Source organism: Camelus ferus, chromosome 6, assembly GCF_009834535.1.
Source record: "Camelus ferus isolate YT-003-E chromosome 6, BCGSAC_Cfer_1.0, whole genome shotgun sequence".
Lineage (NCBI taxonomy): Eukaryota > Metazoa > Chordata > Mammalia > Artiodactyla > Camelidae > Camelus > Camelus ferus.
The window spans coordinates 28741991-28762665 of NC_045701.1; the positions used below are offsets into that span (position 1 = coordinate 28741991).

Genomic DNA, 20675 nt, shown 5'->3' on the forward strand with positions numbered 1-20675 from the left:
TCCTCGAAGCAGGCACAGCTGCACTGATAACCTTATTAAGCTCTTCCAGTTCATAGAGAGGCTGTGTGTCTGAGGATGACGACCACACATTCTCCATCTTCGTGGAAAAATAAAACATAGAAAAAACACCAGAAGGAATTGAAATCCTACAAGGAAGAGAATTTGATAGGAATGATGACACACTAAGGTCTAGAACAGCAGTAGACAGACTATGGCCATGGGCCATATCTGGCCCGCTGCCAATTTTTGTAAATAGTGTTTGATTGGACCGCAGTCATACCCTCTCGTTTACATGTTGTCTGCGGCTGGAGGGGAGGAAAAATAATGTTCCCTCTACCCTTTATTGTTCTTGGCTGAGACCCCCTCCCCCTCTAAAAAAGGCAGATGGACAGGAGAAAAACAGACTTTCAGTTATGTACACGTGTGTACACGTGGGAGCCCCAGAAAGACTTGAGACTCAAAAGACAGCCGTCCAGTGGAGGCTTACCTACCATCCTGGGCTGAGGAAAGGGCTAGGAGGAGTCTGGGGCTTCTTGAAAAGTCGAGTGTACATGAACGCCTGTGCGGGGATAGCCAGGTTTGCCTGGAACCAGAGGAGCACTGATGGCTTGGTGAACTCTGAGAAGGTAGACTTCATTCAAAGTGGGTGGCCTGAGGGCCCAAAGAGGGAAAGAGATGTGACAAATGAAGTGAGGTGACAGGTGATGTGAGTCCTTGGTTTAGAAATACAGTAAGAACTGATTTATCAAGCCTTCAGTTAATTGGGCATCTCTGTTAATTGACAGTTGGTGTTTTGCCAGAAAAGTTACTCTTACTGGAAACTCTTCTATCCTGTAAGATCCTGGAGCATTTTCGGACTCATCCAAAAATTAAGATACGCCTAGGAAAGGTTTAATACTGTTACGTGCCAGTTATTGATAACTAGATAAATCTTTGGTTATGTGTGGCAGTGGTCTATGAATCAGAATATTAGATTGACCAAAACATCCTAGCTACCAGCCAGTTTACTTCCCGCATCCTGATTGAAATAGCCAGAGAAAAAGGAGGTCCAATTCCCATGGAAGCTGCCTGCCTAAACTACAAAGGGATGGCGCTGTCTTCTCAAGGGAAGCGCTGCCTGGTGAAGAAAATACAGCTTTGGGATCTAAGTCATTGGTTCCCAGTGGTTCTCAGGCGCTGGGGTGTATCAGAATCACTCGAAAGGCTTGCTGAAGTAGATTTGCTGGTCCTGCCCCTAGAGTTTCTAGTTCAGGAGGTCTGGATTCCGAGGGTCCTGATAAGTTTCCCGGTGATGCTGCCACTGCTGGCAGGCGGATCTGGCGTTGGCAACCATTGATTTGAAGAAGAAAGGACAGTGTGTTCTCATGGTCCCCCCTTCCAGCCTTGTGATTCTAATAGCACCCAGATGAGCTGTTTTTCAGGTAGATAACTCAGCAGCATTCATTCTATGGGTTTATTATGTGGCATTTGAAGTACAAACCACCGCCTAAATTGCAAATGTTTCTTCCCCTCAAGGACCAATTACACATAAATAACTTTTAAAGGTCATTATAATGACTCCAGTGAAGCAACCTCAGGCAATTCTGTGTTCTCCGTAGGTAGAAAAAAAGTGTCCATGATGATGTGTTGTCTATGTGACATTTAAACACACTCCCCCAAACACCAGCCTTCTCATGTATCATGTTACAGCCAAACAGCTGTAAACTTCACTTGCATCCGTGGCAGTTGGCACTGTTCCATGTGCAGAGCTGGAAGGTGGAATGTTTGGCTTTACCATCTGTACCTGTTTATTCTGACACCGTATGTGTCAAATGATTTTGTTTGTGAGAGTCTCCCCAGACCCCTGTGTTCACGTCCCCCCGACTCTTGTTGCTCTGCGGCAAGGTGCAGGCTAGACCTGTTCTCCGCAAGCAAGCAGCACTGGCAGTGGAGCGTGCTTGACCCTTGCCACTCCCTTCCGCTGTACATCCCAGAGGCTCAGTGCTCACTGGCTGTCATGCTACGAGTCCTTTTGAATCGTCTGGATTTTAAAGGACACTGGTTCACTCCTCGCTTCCAAGGAAGAGAGATCTGTAGCCTTGTACTTGCCAAAAGGCCATAGTGATAGCCACAGAAAAGCGTAATTAGAGAAAGGATGTTAGGGCCTCACGGGGCATGCTCCACAGCAGGGACACTCTCCCAGGTCCGTCACTGTGCAGCTGGACACTGTGCCGTAGAACCGCTCGTCTCAGCTACAGAGTCATTGTCTCCAAGGTAGCCAGGAGGATTCTGTGTCTCTGCTCCAGGCAGTACAATCAAGAGAGAAATCGAAACAGTGTCTTCCGATGAGCCAGTAATCCTAACGGCCGAGGAATTTGCTGTGGCTGCGCTTATTCATTCACCCTTCCCTTCCTGTGACTTAAAATCCAGAGGAGAGACTCCTCGCCGCCAGGAACCCAGTGGCCAAGGGCCTGCAGGCATAGCCCAGTTCACAGAATGCTATGCTTTATTTGAAGTCTTCAGCTTTATCCTTTGAAATTCACGAGATCTTCCCATTTTACCTCTAATACCAAAAATAATTTCCTCAAATCTTCTCGTGGATCTTATGTTCCAGGAAAAGGCTCCGCATTTTCCCGCGGCTTCTCAGACTCCCTAGCCCTTGTGATGCTTCGGCCCCACGGTGAGGAGTGTGGTCTGTGGGTGGAGTCTGCATGTGAACGGCCTCCCAGGCTCAGGTGGACTCTGGGGGCCGTGAGATAAGTGGACCCTCGTGCAGACCTTCAGGCTGGTGCTTGTTCCTCAAGCATGCTGTGTCCCACCACTCAGAGTCCTTGTTACCATCTCGCCCATCAGGAAGCTCAGGCTGCTTCTGGTCTCTTCTCCTGTCTTGGGGGAAGCAGTGACCTTTGCCTTAAAGAGAACAGGACAGATGTCCCCTGGCTTCTTCTGTTGGCTGTTCTTGTATCTGACAGTGTTTAATGTTGAACTCTGCCTGTCATCATTTCATCCTGTCTGTCCTTGTTCAGTGAAGTGACCCAGCTCCTTCAGTGTGAGGAGAAGACAGGGCTAACTCACTATTCCTTGCACATAAGCCTTTGGAAACAAGAAGGCTTAAGGGATTAACAAGAGGTCTTGTCACATGTCGCTTCAGGTTATCAATAACTTCTGTTGTAAATGCAGAAATAAATGTATGTGCAATGTTTTCCCCCCAAATTTCAACTGGGTAGAAAGTATGGTTTCTGGCCCAGCTGAAAGAATTGTTGATGCAACAGGTTTCTTCTTCCTTTTCTGAACAGTATAGACATGATCCAGTGGATTGAACCACCAGTTGGCAACTCCACACCAGTGGATTGCTTTTCTCATCCTAGTACTGCCTTTTCTGCAGTGCATGCACTGAGGCCAGGAGGGAGAAACCAAGAGACTGGCTTTATCACAGAGACATCTTATGAAACGTCCCTCGACTGTGTCTCTGTTACACTCCTGTAACCTTCTGTTTGAGTGTTTTTAACCTGAATATGACATCTAGCAAGATAAGCCAGCCTCTGGAAGCCACAGTCTTTACAAAGGCAGCTGGAGGCAGAAGTTCCTCCACATCTGGTGCTTACTTGTCTGAGACTCTGGGATGGAAAATTATGTCCAAAGAGGAGCAGACAGAGAGAGAGAGATGGCTGCACCATCTGCACTTTTGAATTACTGCCCCTTTGTTCTTCCTGTGCCCTCTCGGTCAGTTCTGGGGATGCCAGACACGGTGGAGGAGATGTGCCCCGACATCCCCCAGCTGGAAGGCCTGATGAAGGAAATCAACGACCTGGCCGAGTCGGGGGCCCGGTACACGGAGATGCCGCACGTCATCGAGGTGATCTTGCCCATGCTCTGCAACTACCTGTCCTACTGGTGGGAGCGGGGACCTGAGCACCTGCCCCCCAGCACAGGCCCCTGGTGCACCAAGGTCACCTCTGAACACCTCAGTGTCGTCCTGGGCAACATTCTGAAAATCATCAACAACAACCTGGGCATCGACGAGGCCTCGTGGATGAAGCGCATCGCAGGTACGCGGGTGCCCCCGCCCCAGCCCCGCGTTAGTTACTTAACGGTGAAAAGAACTGACTTAATTCCCTGTAGAGCTTCCTGGAGCACGTGCTCCTGCCCAGCTCCCCAGCTAATCCAGGCCCCTCAAATCTCCAGGAGGCCCTTCTTGATAAGCACTCCCTGACTCGGCTGATCATTGCCTATTTGCTTTTGGTGCTCACAAATCCCATTCGCTCCTATAGTAATAATTGTCCACATTTTCTTGGTAAGTGATCCTGTGTGTTGTCCACACGCATAAAACGCACCCTGACCTTGGCTGTGCTGTTAAGTTTCCAGCATTTGTATTTCACTTTATGCTTTCTAAGATACTCTCTAATTTAAGTTCACATAGCGTCACGGGATGTGATTGTGTTTTTGTTCTGTATTCCTCCAGAACTCCTGGCATGCAGTGGGCTTTTAATGAGTGTTACTAGTTGATTTTCTACTCCTGAACAACTCCAAAAAAAGGGAGAGGCTTGGAAAATGAATAACCATACTTTCCCCAGTTAGGAAACCACGAATATTTTATTGTCCTCTGTCAGAGGACAGTCTGAGGAGACAGAAGCGCTTATGGGAAAGTCATTGCCTTTGGTGGACCTGCAGTGTAGACAGACAGTTCCACCATAGGTGTTTTACCCTTACCATCTCTTGGGCCACGAAACACAGCAGCTGGGTCAGTGGGAGCTATTAGCTTCCTGGACAAATGAGAAGATATAACTCTGCAAGGCCAGGGGAAAAACCTTCCTACCCTCTCCCTGTCTCTAAAAAGGAACTGAGATTCGAATGATAAATATTTGGGGTACTGATGGCTCCTAGATAGTATAGGCCTCTGTGAACATAGGAGTATATAAAGTTGGTGTTCCTTTCTTACCTGTCAGTCCAAGGATATTGTTAACCCTAGGGCAATTTGTTGAAGAGCTCTAATTTGTAAATCTGAATTAAGGGAAGGAAGGAAATCAAAGGATCGATTCCCTTAGCTTCCCCAGAGGTGCAGAGGAAAGGTGTCCCAGCAGGAGCTGCACTGATGGGAACTGAACTCAGCCTGTTATTTCACAGGTGAACCCCGATCTCATTGAATCAGGCCACTTCATTTCTGGTACCTAAATAAAGTCGATTTTAAATAGTAACCCCCGCTGATCACCCATATCTGGAATAGCCATTCTGATTTCAGCTCCAGAGCAGAGGTGCACACTGCTGGAGGCTGGGGTGTAAAATGTGAGCCATTATAGTGCTAAGTTTCGAAATCCTGATGATTGCATCTCAGCAGAGAACTGCCTTCACCTTCTCTTCCTGAAACAGTCTTTTCATGAAAGTAAAAAATAAGGCAAAGTGTGATTAAAAAGAAAATGTACTGGAGTGTAGGCTGTTTCCAATTGAAATGTCCTGAGCTAACAAGCCTTTGAAATCCACCAAATACACAAGGCACTTTGTCAATGGTTTGTGGCTCTTGTTAATTGTATTGCACCTATTTTTTGTAATTACTCTGATTCTGATCTTTATTACGAAATTAGACCAAAAGGATGTCCCATTTAAGAAATAGGGTGAGACATGTAGGTTTTATCTTTCTCTTTAAAGAGGGCTAGAATCACACCCCGAGTCCCACTGATTGCTGGTTTCTGCTCATTGACTTCTAGTGGCCACCCCAGCCTGCCTGTCCGTTCATAGGAGATAGTAGCTTGTCTGCTTTCCTCAGGGCCCAGGGGACCCCCCAGCCAATACGTTGGCAGTTCTCAAGGGTTGGGGGCTAAGAACTGTGCTTGGGTCAATATATTTTTAACCAGAGATTTTGCTCTAAAATAACCAGAAAGCAGAGTATTGAGTACCTACTCCTGACTCAGCACAGGGCTGGTTATATGAATAAAAGGCTTCCTTCCAGGAGTTTACCATCTAGCTAGCAAGCCAAAACCCCCATGAATGTGAAACAAGATAGCCTGCTATGAAAAGCTCAGGGGTATAGCAAATGCTGTGCGTGCATGCAGAGTTCAGGGGTGGCAGGGGCTCCCCAATGGCCTGGAGATGCAGAAGGGGAATGGGGACCTTCTGTAGCGCTATCCACCCCCACCCCACCCCGACCCAGCAGCTGTGGCTTTGCGAGAGGGAAATGCCAAGTGGAAGGTGACGGCAGGCAGGTGCAGTCTGAGTTGATGGATTTGCACAGCCTCACCTTTCAGTATCCCTTCTTTCCTCTACCAACTGTCGAAACATGTGAAGTGATGGAGAGGCCCTTTGTTTGCAAACACAGTGTTCGCCCAGCCCATCATCAGCAAAGCCAGGCCGGACCTGCTGAGAAGCCACTTCATCCCGACCCTGGAGAAGCTGAAGAAGAAGGCCCTCAAGACCGTGCAGGAGGAGGAGCAGCTGAAAGCCGACAGCAAAGGGGACACTCAGGAGGCGGAGCTCCTCATCCTGGACGAGTTTGCCATCCTCTGCAGAGACCTGTACGCCTTCTACCCCATGCTGATCCGCTACGTGGACAACAACAGGTACAGAGAGGGGCCCGGCAAGCCTGTCCGCCGGGGGGAAGGATGGTGCTGGGCTTCGTTACAGGTCAGAGAGGGAGGCCACATCCCCCCTCCCCCACCCCAATCCCTGGTGTGGGACCTCTGGGCAGTGCTTTCATTGACTGATGACTATGTGGTCAGTGGCGTGGCCGCCCCTTCCGTCCTCACGGGCCATAGTAGAGAAGAGGGTGTTTGTCAAATAAGGGCAGCAGCGACCCCCTCCAGCCTCTCTGCTGTTGTCACACGTGCATTCAACAGACATTACTGTGTGTCAGGCACTGCTGTAGGCATTAAGGAACAGGAGAGAACAAAACAAAGATGTCAGGCCTAGGGAGCTTTCATTCTGGCAGGAGAGTGGGGCAAGCAGACAGTAAAAATAAATACTGACATACTTACAATAGTCTTACCTATATATTTATATATTTACTTACAATTTACTTATCTAAGTAAATTATACAAGCAAAGTAAAGGGAATTAGGAGCACCAGGGTGGCAGTTTTAAAAGAATGTTACTGAACAATAAGATCCTACTGTGTAGCACAGGGAGCTACATCCAGTATCTTGTAATAACCTATAATGAAAAAGAATGTCTATGTATATAACTGAGTCACTGTGCTGTACACCGGGAACTAACACAGCAGTGTAAATCAACTATACCTCAATCTTTTTAAAAATGTACAACATAAAAGAATGAGAAAACACCATTTGCACAAAGACCTGAAGGCGATGAGGTCAGGAACCACACAGGTCTGAGGAAGGGTTATGTTCCCGGGAAGAAGGAACGTCCAGTGGTGGCCCTGAGGAAGAGTGTGTGTGGGATGCTCAGGGGATCGCAAGGAGGCCAGTGCCGCTGGAGAAGACTGAGGTGGGGAGAGCAGGAGGAGATGTCAGAGAGGCCATCTTCATGGGCCCGAGAGTGCGGGGCCTTGGAGGCCACGCTGGCTTTTACTGAGTGAGAGGAGAAGTTGGTACAGGCTTTAAGCTAAGCTGTGACACGATTTAATTTTCTCTGTGAGCGCTATGATGAGGGATCTGGGCGAATAAGGAAGAAAGGAGACTGGTTGGGAGGTTCACGGTGATCCACTCAAGGGCTAATGGTAATTCGTAGAAACAGAGCACACTAGTGGTCACCAGGGCCTGGGGGCGAGGGGAGTAGGGGCGTCTGCTCAGTGGGGCTCGGGTTTCCTTTCAGAGTCCTGAAAATGTTCTGGAACTGGATGGTGATAGTGGTTGCCCAACATTATGAATGTATCAAGTGTCACTAATGGGAAATTTTATGTTATGCATATTTTATACAATTAAAAAGAAATAAAAGGAGTTGATGGTGGTTAGGGCCAGGCTGGTAGCAGTGAAAGTCGACAGAAGATATGGGATTCTGGGTCTATCTCAAAGGTAGAGCCCTTGGGACTTGAAGACTGGGAATAAGAGAAAAGAGTTGAGTCAAAGACGATTCTGAGCCGTTGGAAGGAGGAGTTTCCAGCAGTTGAGTTGGGGAAGATTGTGGGCACAGAAGTTTTTAAGAGGAAGATCAGGAGACCCCTTTCAGACATGTTAAGTTTGAGTTGCGTCTTCAGTATAACAATGAAAATGTTGAGTGGTGGTTGAAGAAATGAGTCCAGAGTGCAGGCGAGAGGTCTAGTATAGACAGGAATTTGAGAGTCATCTACGTATTGAGGTGTGGTCTTTAAGAGCCACAAGGCTGGATGAGATGAGTAAGGCCTGAGAGGGAGAGAGAAGAGCTCTGAGGACTGAGCCCTTGTGCTCTGCAGCACTAAGGGCCAGGCAGGAGAGGGGGACCAGTGACTGAGCCTGAGAGGGAGCCACCAGTGAGACAGGAGGAAACCCACAGAATGTGGTGTCCTCGGTGCCAGATTCACAAAGGATTTCCAGGAGGAAAGGATGGATGAAGGTTATTGGTGACCTTGACAAGAGTAGTTTCAGTGGAGTGATGGACATGAAGGCTTCTTTGGGGTAGGCTGGAGGAGAATGGGAGAAAAGGACGTGGAGATGGCAGTGCAGACAACTTGTTCAAGGGTTTTGACTATAAAAGGGAACAGAAAATGGGCTGTTAGCTGGAGGCAGAAGTAGGCTCGAGAGAAGAGTTTTTAAGATGGGAGACTTGTCAGCTTGTTTCTTTGTTAATGGGAATGGTCCTTTGGAGAGGAGGAAACTGCTCATGTAAGAGGGAGAGAGAACTTCGAAAGCAGCGTCCTGGAGCAGGTAAAGGGCCAGCCTCAGGTGGCTGATCTCTAGCGGCGGGCAGGAGGGCAGGGAGTGTGGGTGCTGCTCCTGGTACACACACACACACACACACACACACACATGTGCACGCACACACGCCTCCATCATGTGTCTGTATGGATAATGGTCTATAGGAGTCCTTTTCTGATTGCTTCCATTCTCAGTGATCGAGGAAGCAAGATCATCAGCTGAGAGTGAGGATGAGGATGGGGAGAAGGTGCTTGGAGGTCTGAGGAAGAAGGAGGAGCTATGAGGCAGTGGCCAGGCAGAGCGGGAGAGCAGATGGTTCCAGGGGAGTGCGGTGATTGTCAAGCACCTGAGATCCGCAGTCATGAATTTAAAGCGAGACTCCTCAGCAAATTTTGTTTTTCTCCAGCCAGTTGGGCTGCGAGAGATGGGCCCAGACTAGGAAGAGAGCTGGATTTAACCAGGGTTGGGGTTTTGCAAAATGAGTATGGTGGAAACAAATGGGTGAGGGTGTTGAGAGTGTGTGTAATGGGGTAATTATAAAGATTGACGATGGAATTTAAGCTGGGTAAGGAGGAACTGGGGACACAGGAAGCTACTGTTCATGAACAGGCAACAAAACAAAGGACTGTTGGTCCCCATGGAAGGCAAAGACCAAACATATTTTTATTAGACCACACCATCTCAAAGTTTAGAAGCCTAAAATGTAACTTCAGGAAGGTTTAATTTTGAAATACCTCATTGGAGGCATTGAAAAGGACCCAGGGATATTTGGGGGCACATTGCTGACTTTTTGAGTGGTATGTTGTTCTGTCATGGGCTGGGAATAGTTCTAAATATGCCTATTTTAGCATTAATTGTATATGGTACATGTACTTCCTGTTTGAAATAATTTACTTAAGATTACCTGTATTTAGCTTTTCAAAATAAACCCCTTACACATAGCTATATATGTATGTATCATTTGTTACCTGGCTGGGAGGAGTTCTGCTCACTCTCTCGAAAGAAATCCTGCTTCGAGGGTCATCATTTTAGTCATTTCCGAGAACGTAATTATGTTAGCCGTTTAGAGAAGGAATTTGTCAGAGTTTGAGTTGCAAACAAAAAGGAAAGTAGAGTAAGGTTGCCCCTGGAATAGCTCTTTAACTGTGTCTGTCACTATTGATGATCGAGACTCAGGATAGAGTGTGTTCCACTTACACAGTGTTTGACAGTTGCTAAAAATGGCAATGTCAGAGAGTCTTTGAGATCATCATTAATTCATTCTTCCCCACTTTTCAACCCATTCTTCCCTGAACACCAGGCAGCTTCATGGCCCTCTGAGCCCTGCTTAGAAATACCTCCTTCCTATGTGTGTGCCTTTGCCTTCTTCAGGTCCTTTCTTCCCCCAAAAGAATTAGCTTCCTTGGAATTACGGATTGTGGAGGTGGCAGGAATATTAGAGATCCCTTTATCTTACCTCTTAACGGGGTGAAAAAATACCCCCTTCCTTTTTCCAGGAGGCACATTTCCTGCCTCTGATCATCCACCACGGTTATGGACGACCGGCACAGCCCTGCCGAGTGTCCCCTCTTGTTCTAGCTTCAGACATTTCGAGCCATTTTTTTTCAACTCTTTCTCATTCTTTTTTCTTCCAATTTTATAAAGATACAGTTGACATCCAGCACTCTATAAATATAAGGTATACAACATAATGATTTAACTTACATACATCACAAAATGCTTTCCACAGTAAGTTTAGTGAACATCTCATACAGGTACAAAATAAAAGAAAAAAAATAATTCTTCCTTGTAGTGAGAACTCTTAGATTTACTCTTTTAACAACTCTCCTATAAGATGCAGTGTTAATTAGATTAATCATGTTGTACATGACATCCCTAGTACTGATTTATCTTGTAACTAGAAGTTTGTACCTTTAACCACCTTCATCTAATTCCCCCTCCCCCGACCTCGAGCCATTTTGAGTTCAAATCTGTAACTCCCACCGTCAGCTCTGATTTTGCTCTTTAGAGCCACACAAAACCACTCCAGTCTCTCTTGCGGCAGCTCTTTAAATATTGAAGAGAGCCATCTTGTCCTGTCTGCCCCGCTTTTCCTCGTCACATTCAGCCTTTGTACTTCTGTCAGCCCAGTCACAGCCGTGTGCCAAGTTTCTTCACCATCTAAAGCTCTCTTCTGAAGAGGCGCTGCTGTGGGTCAGTGCTGAGCCTGAAGCTGACCCAGAGTGAGCAAGGACTCCGTGTGTGGCGTGGTCAGAGCAGGGCAGATCCCTGTTCGGTCTCCTCATGACAGGGGAGCCCAAGTCAGCGAGGTTAAACCCTCTCTGCACGAGGCAACAGCTGCTCGGACTCCTTTCTGGAAATCAGACCCACTCAGAACAGAAATGAACAAATTTAGACAGTGCGATCTGGGGTGAAACCCATCTCTCAAACTGTTGAAGGGAATCCAGGTAAATCCTGTGCAGGGACTGTCTCAGCCTGTGTCCTCTACAGGAGGCTTAGGAACAAGGCGGAGATAAGCTCTCACCTCTTAGTCAGACAATCTGTCGGGAACACAGGAGCATGGCTTTGCTTTCTTTTCAAAAGCTGATAACTGGCTTTACTGTCTTGGAAAACCTGATAACTTGTCATTTTGAAAATAGCAGTCTGACTCTCCTTCCTTGTGCCATCATCCAAGATTTTGGGTTTTTTTTTTTTTTTTTTTTTTTTTTTGGAGGGGAGGTAATTAGATTTGTTTACTTATTTATTTTTTAGAGGAGGTACTGGGGATTGAACCCAGGACCTCATGCATGCTAAGCGTGTGCTCTACCACTTGAGCTATACCCTGCACCATTGCTATTTTTGTTTCTGTTTCACCTCTAAACCCAACCTTCTTCCCCACCTCCAGTCTTGCATCTCCCAGCTGCCTTTTGGCAGCACGCAGAGCAGATGATAAAAGAAACCCCCGGATCAGTTAAGTACCTCCCCAAAGGATCTGAAGTCTGAATCTTGAGAGAGGTCTGAATTCTGTGGAAGACTGGGAGCAGGGAGGGGGAGAGCCTGGTTACATCACTCAGGGGTAGGAAAGATCCAGGAAAATTGGAGAGACGAGGTCGGGGTCTTCTGTTTTCCTGCAAAGACTGTCTTAATCTGGATTGAGAGGTGCAGACAGTCCCTGTGCCTGAGGGAAAACATTTGATGAGATACTCTTCATGTGCACCCATTATTCTGAACCCGAAGGAAGAACTGGAGACAAAGAGTAAAGATCTGCCTCTTCGAAGAGGGGTCTTGAGGACAAAATTCATTCAGCTGGAACTGCATTCCCATAGGAAGACAAAGCTATCAAGTCTTCTTCTTTCTCCTGCGAGGAAATGTTTACCTAAGGTTTTATTTTCAGTGTTTCTGCTGCTCACACTCCCTAGGGCTCTTCTTCTTGGTGGCAGGATAGGATGTGACCCCTCACCTCTTCCCACTCAAGGCAGAGTGCAAACCTATACAGCTCATTTAAACCAAAATACTACAGAGTGAACAGCTGGCAGTTCTGATAAAACTTGATGCTTGACCCTGAGAAGTGCTCCTGAAAAATCAATAGGAAAGAAATCAAAAAGCATTACCAATCTCAAGCCTCGAGTTTGGATTGCTTTTGGCTGCTAGTAATGGATACCTTATCGAGTGGCTTAAATTAGAAGTGAAATCTCACACACAAAAGAAGTCCAAAGATATCCAACCCACGGTCAGTAATTGCTCCTCATTAGAGACCCCTGCTCCTTTGTCTTTCTGTCCTTAACATCGGCTCCCGTCTTCAAAGTTAGTTTATGGTACAATGTTCCAGACTGCGAGCTATCATGTTTTTATTCCAGAGAGGAAGGAGAAAGGCAGAAAGGCCCCTTCAGCTCTCTGATCCTTCTTAGAGAGCTTTTCCAGAGGCTCATCCAACAACTTCCTCTTCTGTCTCATTGATCAGAACTTGGTTACATGGCTGTCCCTCAAAGGAGGCTGGGTCCTGTCATCTTCAGCAGGGCACAGTGCCCCCCCCCTGAGTAAAACAGGGCTTTGCTCCTAAGGCAGAAGAGGGGAGTGAGCGTTGGGTAGACCACCTGTGGTGTCTACCTGTAAAGCAGAGGCTAGCAAACAAGAAAGACTAGACAAGGACATCCATGAGGCTGGAGCTCGAGGCAGTAAGGCGTTGAGCAGACGAAAGAGGAATCCGCAGGTGGGCTTGGCCTCATGAGTCTCCTCTCTCTTCCTTAGCCCGGTGCCTTCCGTGAATGGGCAGAAGGCACAGGCTGCTCAGGGCAGTTCAGTCTCGTGTCCCAGGGCTTAGGGAACTGACTGGGTGCTGATAGATATTACCCCGCAGGCACCAAGGGACACTGGACTTTTTAGACCATTCTTGAGAGCCAAAGTTTTCTTTAAGATAGACAATTTGACTTCTCATGGGTTACTTTATGCAGGTATTTGAAAATGGCAACTCACCCAGGCCTTGCAAAATATAATTTAATTCAAAGGTGTGAGATACTTAGGGGCAAGATAACTTTTAGGAAATGACTGAATTCTGCTGCAATGTAGCCTTCTTGCCACCACTGTGAAATTTCTCAATGCAGTCTATTTTTTTTTTTTAATGAGTAATGCCTATTTACAGGGAATTTCCAAGCCATTTCAGAGGGCATAGGAGATGTTTGGTCTCCACCTATACACTTCAAACAACAATGAAAAACATACTGTCTTATGAATTTCACTCATAAAAGTGGCTTTGAAAGGAAGAGGAGTGAGGCCTGAACTGTTTATAGAGGGTTCGAATTTCAGAGGCTTAACAAGTGTCAATGACAAAATTAGATGTCATAATGACCAAGACTTTCCTAGTCTTGACAGCCTTGTGGATTAAAGGAGGCTTGTCCCCACATGAAAAGATGTTCAACATTGCTAATTATTAGAGAAATGCAAATCAAATCTACAATGAGGTATCACCTCACCGTGGGTCAGAATGGCCATCGTCATGAGGTCTATAAATAATAAATGCTGGACAGGGTGTGAGGAAAGGGAACCCTCCTACACTGTTGGTAGGAATGTAAATTGGTGCATCTACTATGGAGGGCAGTATGGAGGTTCTTTTAAAAAGCTAAAACCAGTTACTGTTTAATCCAGCAATCCCACTCCTGGGCATATATCTGGAAAAGATGAAAATTCTAATTCAAAAAGATACATACACTCCAGTGTTCATAGTAGCACTATTTACAATAGCCAAGACATGGAAGCAACCTAACTGTCCATCAACAGATGATTGGATAAAGATGATGTGGATATATATATAATGGAATACTACTCAGCCATAAAAAAGAATGAAATAATGCCATTTGCAGCAACATGGTATGGACCTATATATACTAAGTGAAGAAAGTCAAATGAAGATAGACAAATATCATATGATATCACTTATTTGTGGAACCTAAAAAAAAGATACAAATGAACTTATTTATATACCAGAAGCAGACTCACAGACATAGAAAACAGTCCTATGGTTATCAAAGAAGAAGGGTAGGGGAGGGATAACTTAGGAGTTTGGGATTAACAGATACACACTACTGTATATAAAATAGATAACCAACAAGGACTTACTGTATAGCACAGAGAACTATATTCAATAACTTTAATAATCTATAATGGAAAAGAATTTTTTCAGATTCTTTTCCATTGTAGATTATAGAGCTGAATAATAATACATATATCTGAATCACTTTGCTGTACACCTGAAACTAACACAACATTGTAAATCAACTATACTTCAACAAATAAATTAATTAACTGATTAATTTAAGAAATAAAGGAGGCCTGTCCCAAAACTTAAGAGTATAACCTTAATCACCTCTTCAGTTTAAAGGACAGAAAAAAAAAAAAAAAACCTACCTTTGACGGTTTTGAAATGTTGATTTCTGACATCTGTTTGCTAAGGTAATCCTCTATTCTTTTGGTAAAACAGAAGTGATTATTATAGGTCCTTCAAAAATGTTCAGAGTTATAAGCCTCTGTCTAAGCACACCAGAAGTACACTGATATTTAGTCTCTCTGAAGATTGCCTTCTATGCAGTTTTATGTGAATAAATGTGTGCATCTGATGTCGGTATAATTTTTAGGGTGTGACTGTTCTCATCACTGCTGAATTCCACAAGCATATTCATTTATCTTTCACCTCAGGTCTAACTGGCTCAAAAGCCCTGATGCTGACTCTGACCAGCTCTTCCGCATGGTGGCAGAGGTCTTCATCCTGTGGTGCAAATCTCACGTAAGCACTGACGGGGGCCCCGGGTTTAGAGTCGGCTGTGAGAGGTACACACCTTGGAAAACTTTCTTGTAATGTTTGCTTTTTTATTTCCCCCTACTTAGAACTTCAAGAGGGAGGAGCAAAATTTTGTGATTCAGAATGAAATTAATAACTTGGCATTTTTAACTGGAGACAGCAAAAGCAAGATGTCAAAAGTAAGTCTGTAGAAATCAATTCTAAAGACTCTCCAACCTTGACCTTAACTGGGTGTCTTGGGCTATGAAGGGATTAGCTCCATACTGCATTTAGGTCGAACCACAAAACCCAACAATCTCTACTGTTGTTTCTTTGGGAGTGAGCCAGAAGAAACTGCACTCAAATAAACATGGTCGTCACATTTTATGAATAAGTAGCTAGCTGCTTCTATGTCAAAAAGTTTACATTTTAAGACTTGCCTAAGGCATTCGAGAGGTCCCCGGAGCAAAAGCTGCTGTTACTTGTTTTAAAGTAGAGACGCCACGAAAAGACACGTGCCTAGAGCCAGCTTTTAATTGGCTGTGAGGAAATGGCCTTGCTTTGAAGAGTTCCTTAGCACACATATTTACAGTACTCTCACTTTCCTCCTGTCTGGAACATCCAATAGCTCCTTTATTTCACCTGCGTTGACCTCTCAATGCCTTCTTTATTTTCCATGTGAGTTGCATTCAGAAACCCAAACATTTGTCCATCTGCCCTGAAGGAAATGTTTGAAAGAGGGCGTTCCAAACACCTGTCTGAAAACAGAGTGACCGACGGGTTGGGGTGCAGCAGGAAATACAGGATGGGGAGCTGGCCTCGGGGCTCCTCTTGAGCCAGCTCGGCACGGTGAGGCTTCTCTCTTTTTATTGGAGAGAATTCTCAGACGTACTCCTTCAGGCGTACACCCAAAAGCGAGACTTACTTAAATGCGCTGTTTCACTTCCGGCCGTTGTGGCTTACCTGGACTCTTCCCTGGAGAGGTGTGCCTTGGTGAGGGCTGATTGTGCTGTCAAGTAGAAGTGGTGTGTCGCACCTGAGACATGCATCTCTCTCACTGCTGGTATAGTGCTGCCTTTGAGGAACCGGAAGGTGGCATGTGCACGGGGACCCCTCAGAAGTGAGAACCAGTTCTGGAAAGATGACAGTCGTGGGTTGGTAGCAAAGCCCTTGGGGCATCTTTCCAAATAACCATTTGGGATGGAAGACCTTTGCCTGCAGAGCTGCAGACGAGGGGCTGGTATGACACCAAAAATGAACACTTCAGCACCCGGAACTTCACCAAGCATGCCTAGCTCAGGGCAGCTGCAGTCACTCTGAACTTTCCACCCCTTCTGTCTTTAAACTATGTTGACACTAACGCTTCTTCCAGCATCCAAAAATTGATTCTTAGACTTTAGAATCTGGTATACACTGTTTAGTAAAGTTTGATAAATAGAGTTGTGCACATGCAATGTAGAGAGATTAGGAGTGGACATCCACATTCAAAAGGAATCTTTGTTGCAAAAGTACCTTCCTTTTGGTGGATCCTTTTGTGCTTTAAATACGTTTTATTTGATTTTCCAAAGTTGATTTTGCACTTGACTTTTGGCAGACACGGCTGCTCATGTGAGGTACACAAGGAAGAATTTTTCAGACTCCTGATCCCTGGACATCCATCTCTTAAGTTTCCTCTGAAGGGTCTTCTTACTGCTGCCACAGGCTCTCCTCTGACCCTGTCTACCTACAGAAAGCCAGTAGATTCCTTGGTACCCTCAACTTGGGGTAGATGCTTTGGCTCATAATTAAACCAGCTCACATCCATTGTTATTGTCAGCCAATGGCAACAAAGCAATGGAAATGACTCTGGTATAAGGATTTGGATCCCGGATGAGCAGAAATGGCCAAGATATCTCAACCCTCTGGAAATGAGTGGCTACTCAGGGTCCTTGGGTTTACACTTGGAAAAAGATGAGGTGACAAAAGAATAACATTTCAAAACTAACCTACTAACAAACTAACCTGAAATTGTTCATTCACATCACTGAGTGAGGAAAAGGGGATGTTAGGGTTGTCAGAGGATGGTCATGTTCAGAATCTGTGCATCTTCCCTGCTGCTAAGATTAGTCTACAGGAGCAAATGTTTTCATTTCATTTCTCTTGACGTTGTATGCCAGTTTTTCTCTTAGCCATGTTGGAATGGGTGAAAGTTACAGTGTGATGGATGTCAGGACTCTCCTTAGATGTTAGGTAGTATTTGCTGTGCTTCTCAGGGTAACGAGTATTCATATTGTTCCTGTTGCCTCAGTTGAGACACAAAGTACAATAGTAAATAGGACCAGAGAGGGAAAGGAAGCGAAGTCCCACTCTTGGCCCACTCTTGACTGTAGGTATGGTCTCTTGTCATTCACTTAACTTTTCTGGGCCCCAATTTACCAATCTGTAGAACAGGCTTGCGCTTACTGCCTGACTTCTCCCAGCTCTCCTAGTGTGCGCTGTCTGAAAGTCAGTTTTAAGTGCAACTCTAGGATAGAATAATTTTCCATAAAAGCAGCAGATTGTTTCAGAGAGAGATACCATGCCTCCAATAAACAGCAACTTGTAGCCATTTCTGGTGTTTTTGGATATAGAATTACGTATTGAGAGGACAGAGGGGGGGCATTCTCCTGATCATCAGCTGAATCCCCATTGCCTTTGCCTCCCTGAATTAGACGTTCTCTCTGCTACCTGGTCTGAATGATCACCTCTGCTTGCTTTACTCTCTACCCTTAACGGAATCCTGTTTGTTGTATGAATGAAATTGCCCTCAATGCACGTGGCGGCCGTTGCAGAGAGACGTGTCCTGGAATGCTGCATGCTCACACACACGGCACATGCCACTGCAAATGGAAAGGAAGTGGGGAAAAAAATACCATAGTGGGCCACACTGCTCATACGTGATTGATTGAAGGTCAGTTCAAAGACGGTTTCTCTTTCCAGCAGCTAAAGCAGATTTGGGGAGAGCTCATTGGATATGTTGTTTATTTAATACCGGTTTGCAAATATGTGTTAAGGCTATACCTAACTAAGCCGAGCAAGTGTTTGTTTTGTTTTGTTTTGTTTTTAAACTTGTTTTGTTTTCTGGGAAAATGGCAGCAGCTTCCTCGGAGGGGAATGGTAAGTTAGAACACGTTTAGCTCAAGAAATGCCAGGTCCTTGACCCAGATGATGGACAACAAAAGAGATATGATGCAGGAAATATTAGAATGCCTCATTGCTTAAAGCCACCACTCCATGAGTGTGATTTCAGTGTACTGAAAAGAGACAGGGAAGAGTTGAGAAGGTATCTCTTTGCTTTTCAAGGGTATTCAGAACGACATGTGAGTTTCCCCTTCCTCCCGGCTCCCTAGTTGTTCATTGGCCTTTCTGATTCCCTCCACCCTCCACCTTTTTTCACTTTCATTTCTGTTCCCTTTGCTCTTGCACTTGGGCAGTTCAAGTGCTCGCTCGCTCGCTCGCTCTCTGCCTCCCTCTCCCTCTTCATTCCCCCCCCTCTCTTCCTCTCTCTGCCTCTCCCGACCCTATCTCTCCATCTGCCCCTCCCCACCCTACCCTCACTATCCTCTACCGTCCTCTCTTCTCTCCCTGCCCTCCCTCCTCCTTCTCTTACTTCCTCATTCTCAGAGTGGCTTCCAGAAATGCACCTTTCCCTCTGCCGTCTAATGTTGGGTTGCCTCATCTTTTCCTCACTTACCCTTGCAGTGCCGAGGAGCATGGCAGACGGTGCAGGTTTGCTCTTGTTCCGAAGCCTCCCCCTGTGCTATGTCCTCCTCCAATTCCCTCTCCCCTAAGAGACTGTCTTTTCCTTAAGTTCTCACATAAATAGTTTATTTGATCATAAACTGTGGTGATAAAGTATGGGGAGATGAAATGATTTTGAAGGTGTAGGAATTCACCCGTTTCTGTTGGGGAAATAAAGTTTCAAGGTGGGGAGGGTATAGCTCCGTGATAGAGTGTGTGGTTAGCATGCATGAGGTCCTGGGTTCAAGCCCCATTAGAAAAGAAGAAGTTTCGGCCAACATTAAAGAAAAAAAAGCATTTCCAGCATTAGGAAAATGCATTGAGTTAACTAATCTTAGCAATATGTGAAGAAAAGAATAAAATTAGAGCCTATAGCATGTATGAGGCTTTGACCTAAAGGTCACAGCACAAGGAGGGAGATGCCCCATGCTTTGGGTTATGGGGTGATTCTGAACCACCTTGGATATTCCTAGATTACATTTTTATAGCAGACCTTTTTTTAGAGGAAGCACACACTTGACCCCTTAGCTCAGTTCTCCTCACTCTTTATAACCACAGATCTCCTGGAGGCGACAACGTGGTGGGTGGAAGAAAGAAAGAAAACGGGGGTCTTTGGTTACATGCCAGATTGTCTGCAACCCACCCAAGTGACAGGAGGGAGAGGGGAGGGGAAGACATTAGATCTGAAGAGTTCATGTGGGCGGCCAGCTCTGAAGTCCACCTGGATCTGAGCATCACACACTCTGGAAGGCTGGTGGTCTCTGAGATGACCTTGCCCTGGGGGTGCGCTGCCTGGTCTGGGTGTAAGTCCTTTTGATCCAATTAACCTTCATCCTAACCTCCCACTCCCTCTTCCTGCCATGCTCAACCGGCTTCCAGTGCCACTGGGTTTCTGTTGTGTTGGCTGAGGAACGGGGGCAAAGGAGCTGTGACTAACATGTGGTACCTTATGCCTTGGACCCCTGCTTTTACTGACTGACTTCTTGTTTCTTTTCTCTTGTCTTTCCACACAGGCCATGCAAGTAAAGGTACAGGTCAAATGCATGACGTGTCTTTTCTGTCCTAGTATTAGAGGTGCCAGGCTCTGGCCACCCTCTGCACTGTGATCACCATGGGGGTGGTACAGAATGGATTTTCCCACCTGGAGGTCCCCCAGGCCTGCTCCAGGGAAGACACCTGCCTGTCAAAGAGTGAATGTAGGCCTACCCACCCTTGGAATGGGGAAGCCGGGGAAGCCAGCCAAGCCTCGCCCTATCCGAGGTCTCCTTGCTATCTCTGCTCCCTCCCCCAGCTGCCCACTCTGCAGCCAGCCCGCTAACAGAGACAGGGATGCTGCCGGGTCTGAGCGCCCGGGAGCCTCGCTCCTCTGCCATGCCCCGCAGGGGCCTGCCTGCCATTAGTGGTCCACACTCGACATTTCTGCCTCTTGTGCAAGGCTCCCATGAATCAAATAGAGTTTTCTAAGGATGAAAGTCAAGGATTTGAAATCAGCAGAGAGCCATAAGTTTGGGCATAAAATGTGCCTAAACCACATTTTGGTTGGAATGGACAATTTTCTAGTAACCTATGCAGATGTTTGCTAGGAAATATTTCTCTCTCTCTCTCCTTAATGTGTGTCTGTTGCCATTGTCCTAAGCCCTCTGCACTCAGGAACCAGGTCACATGTAGCTCTTAGTTAAAAAAGGAAAATGGAACCATGGCCAGGTAGATGGGTGGGTCTGGATGTTGGCTCAGACTCTTAACTGCTGTGTGTGTGACCTTGAAAAAATCAGTTAACTTCCCTGAGCATCATGCTCATTTATAAAGCTGACTTGTTGGCATCTCAGAATCATTGGGAAGATTAGAAACACTTTATCTAAGCAGCAGGCGCATTGGAGTCACATCATATATGCAGTATTCGTCATGAGA

At 46.0% G+C, this 20675-nt stretch overlaps 1 protein-coding gene across 12 annotated transcripts in view; it reads left to right on the forward strand.

Annotated features, from left to right (window-relative positions):
- The window catches only part of RYR3 (ryanodine receptor 3), a 499181-nt gene that overhangs the window by 428603 nt on the left and 49903 nt on the right, over nucleotides 1-20675 (forward strand). For all 12 annotated transcript variants that reach the window (XM_032481566.1, XM_032481567.1, XM_032481577.1 and 9 more), the window contains 4 exons: nucleotides 3708-4028; nucleotides 6290-6530; nucleotides 14927-15014; nucleotides 15116-15208. In XM_032481566.1, the coding sequence (XP_032337457.1) occupies nucleotides 3708-4028; nucleotides 6290-6530; nucleotides 14927-15014; nucleotides 15116-15208 (743 nt within the window). The remainder of the gene's footprint in view (nucleotides 1-3707; nucleotides 4029-6289; nucleotides 6531-14926; nucleotides 15015-15115; nucleotides 15209-20675) is intronic.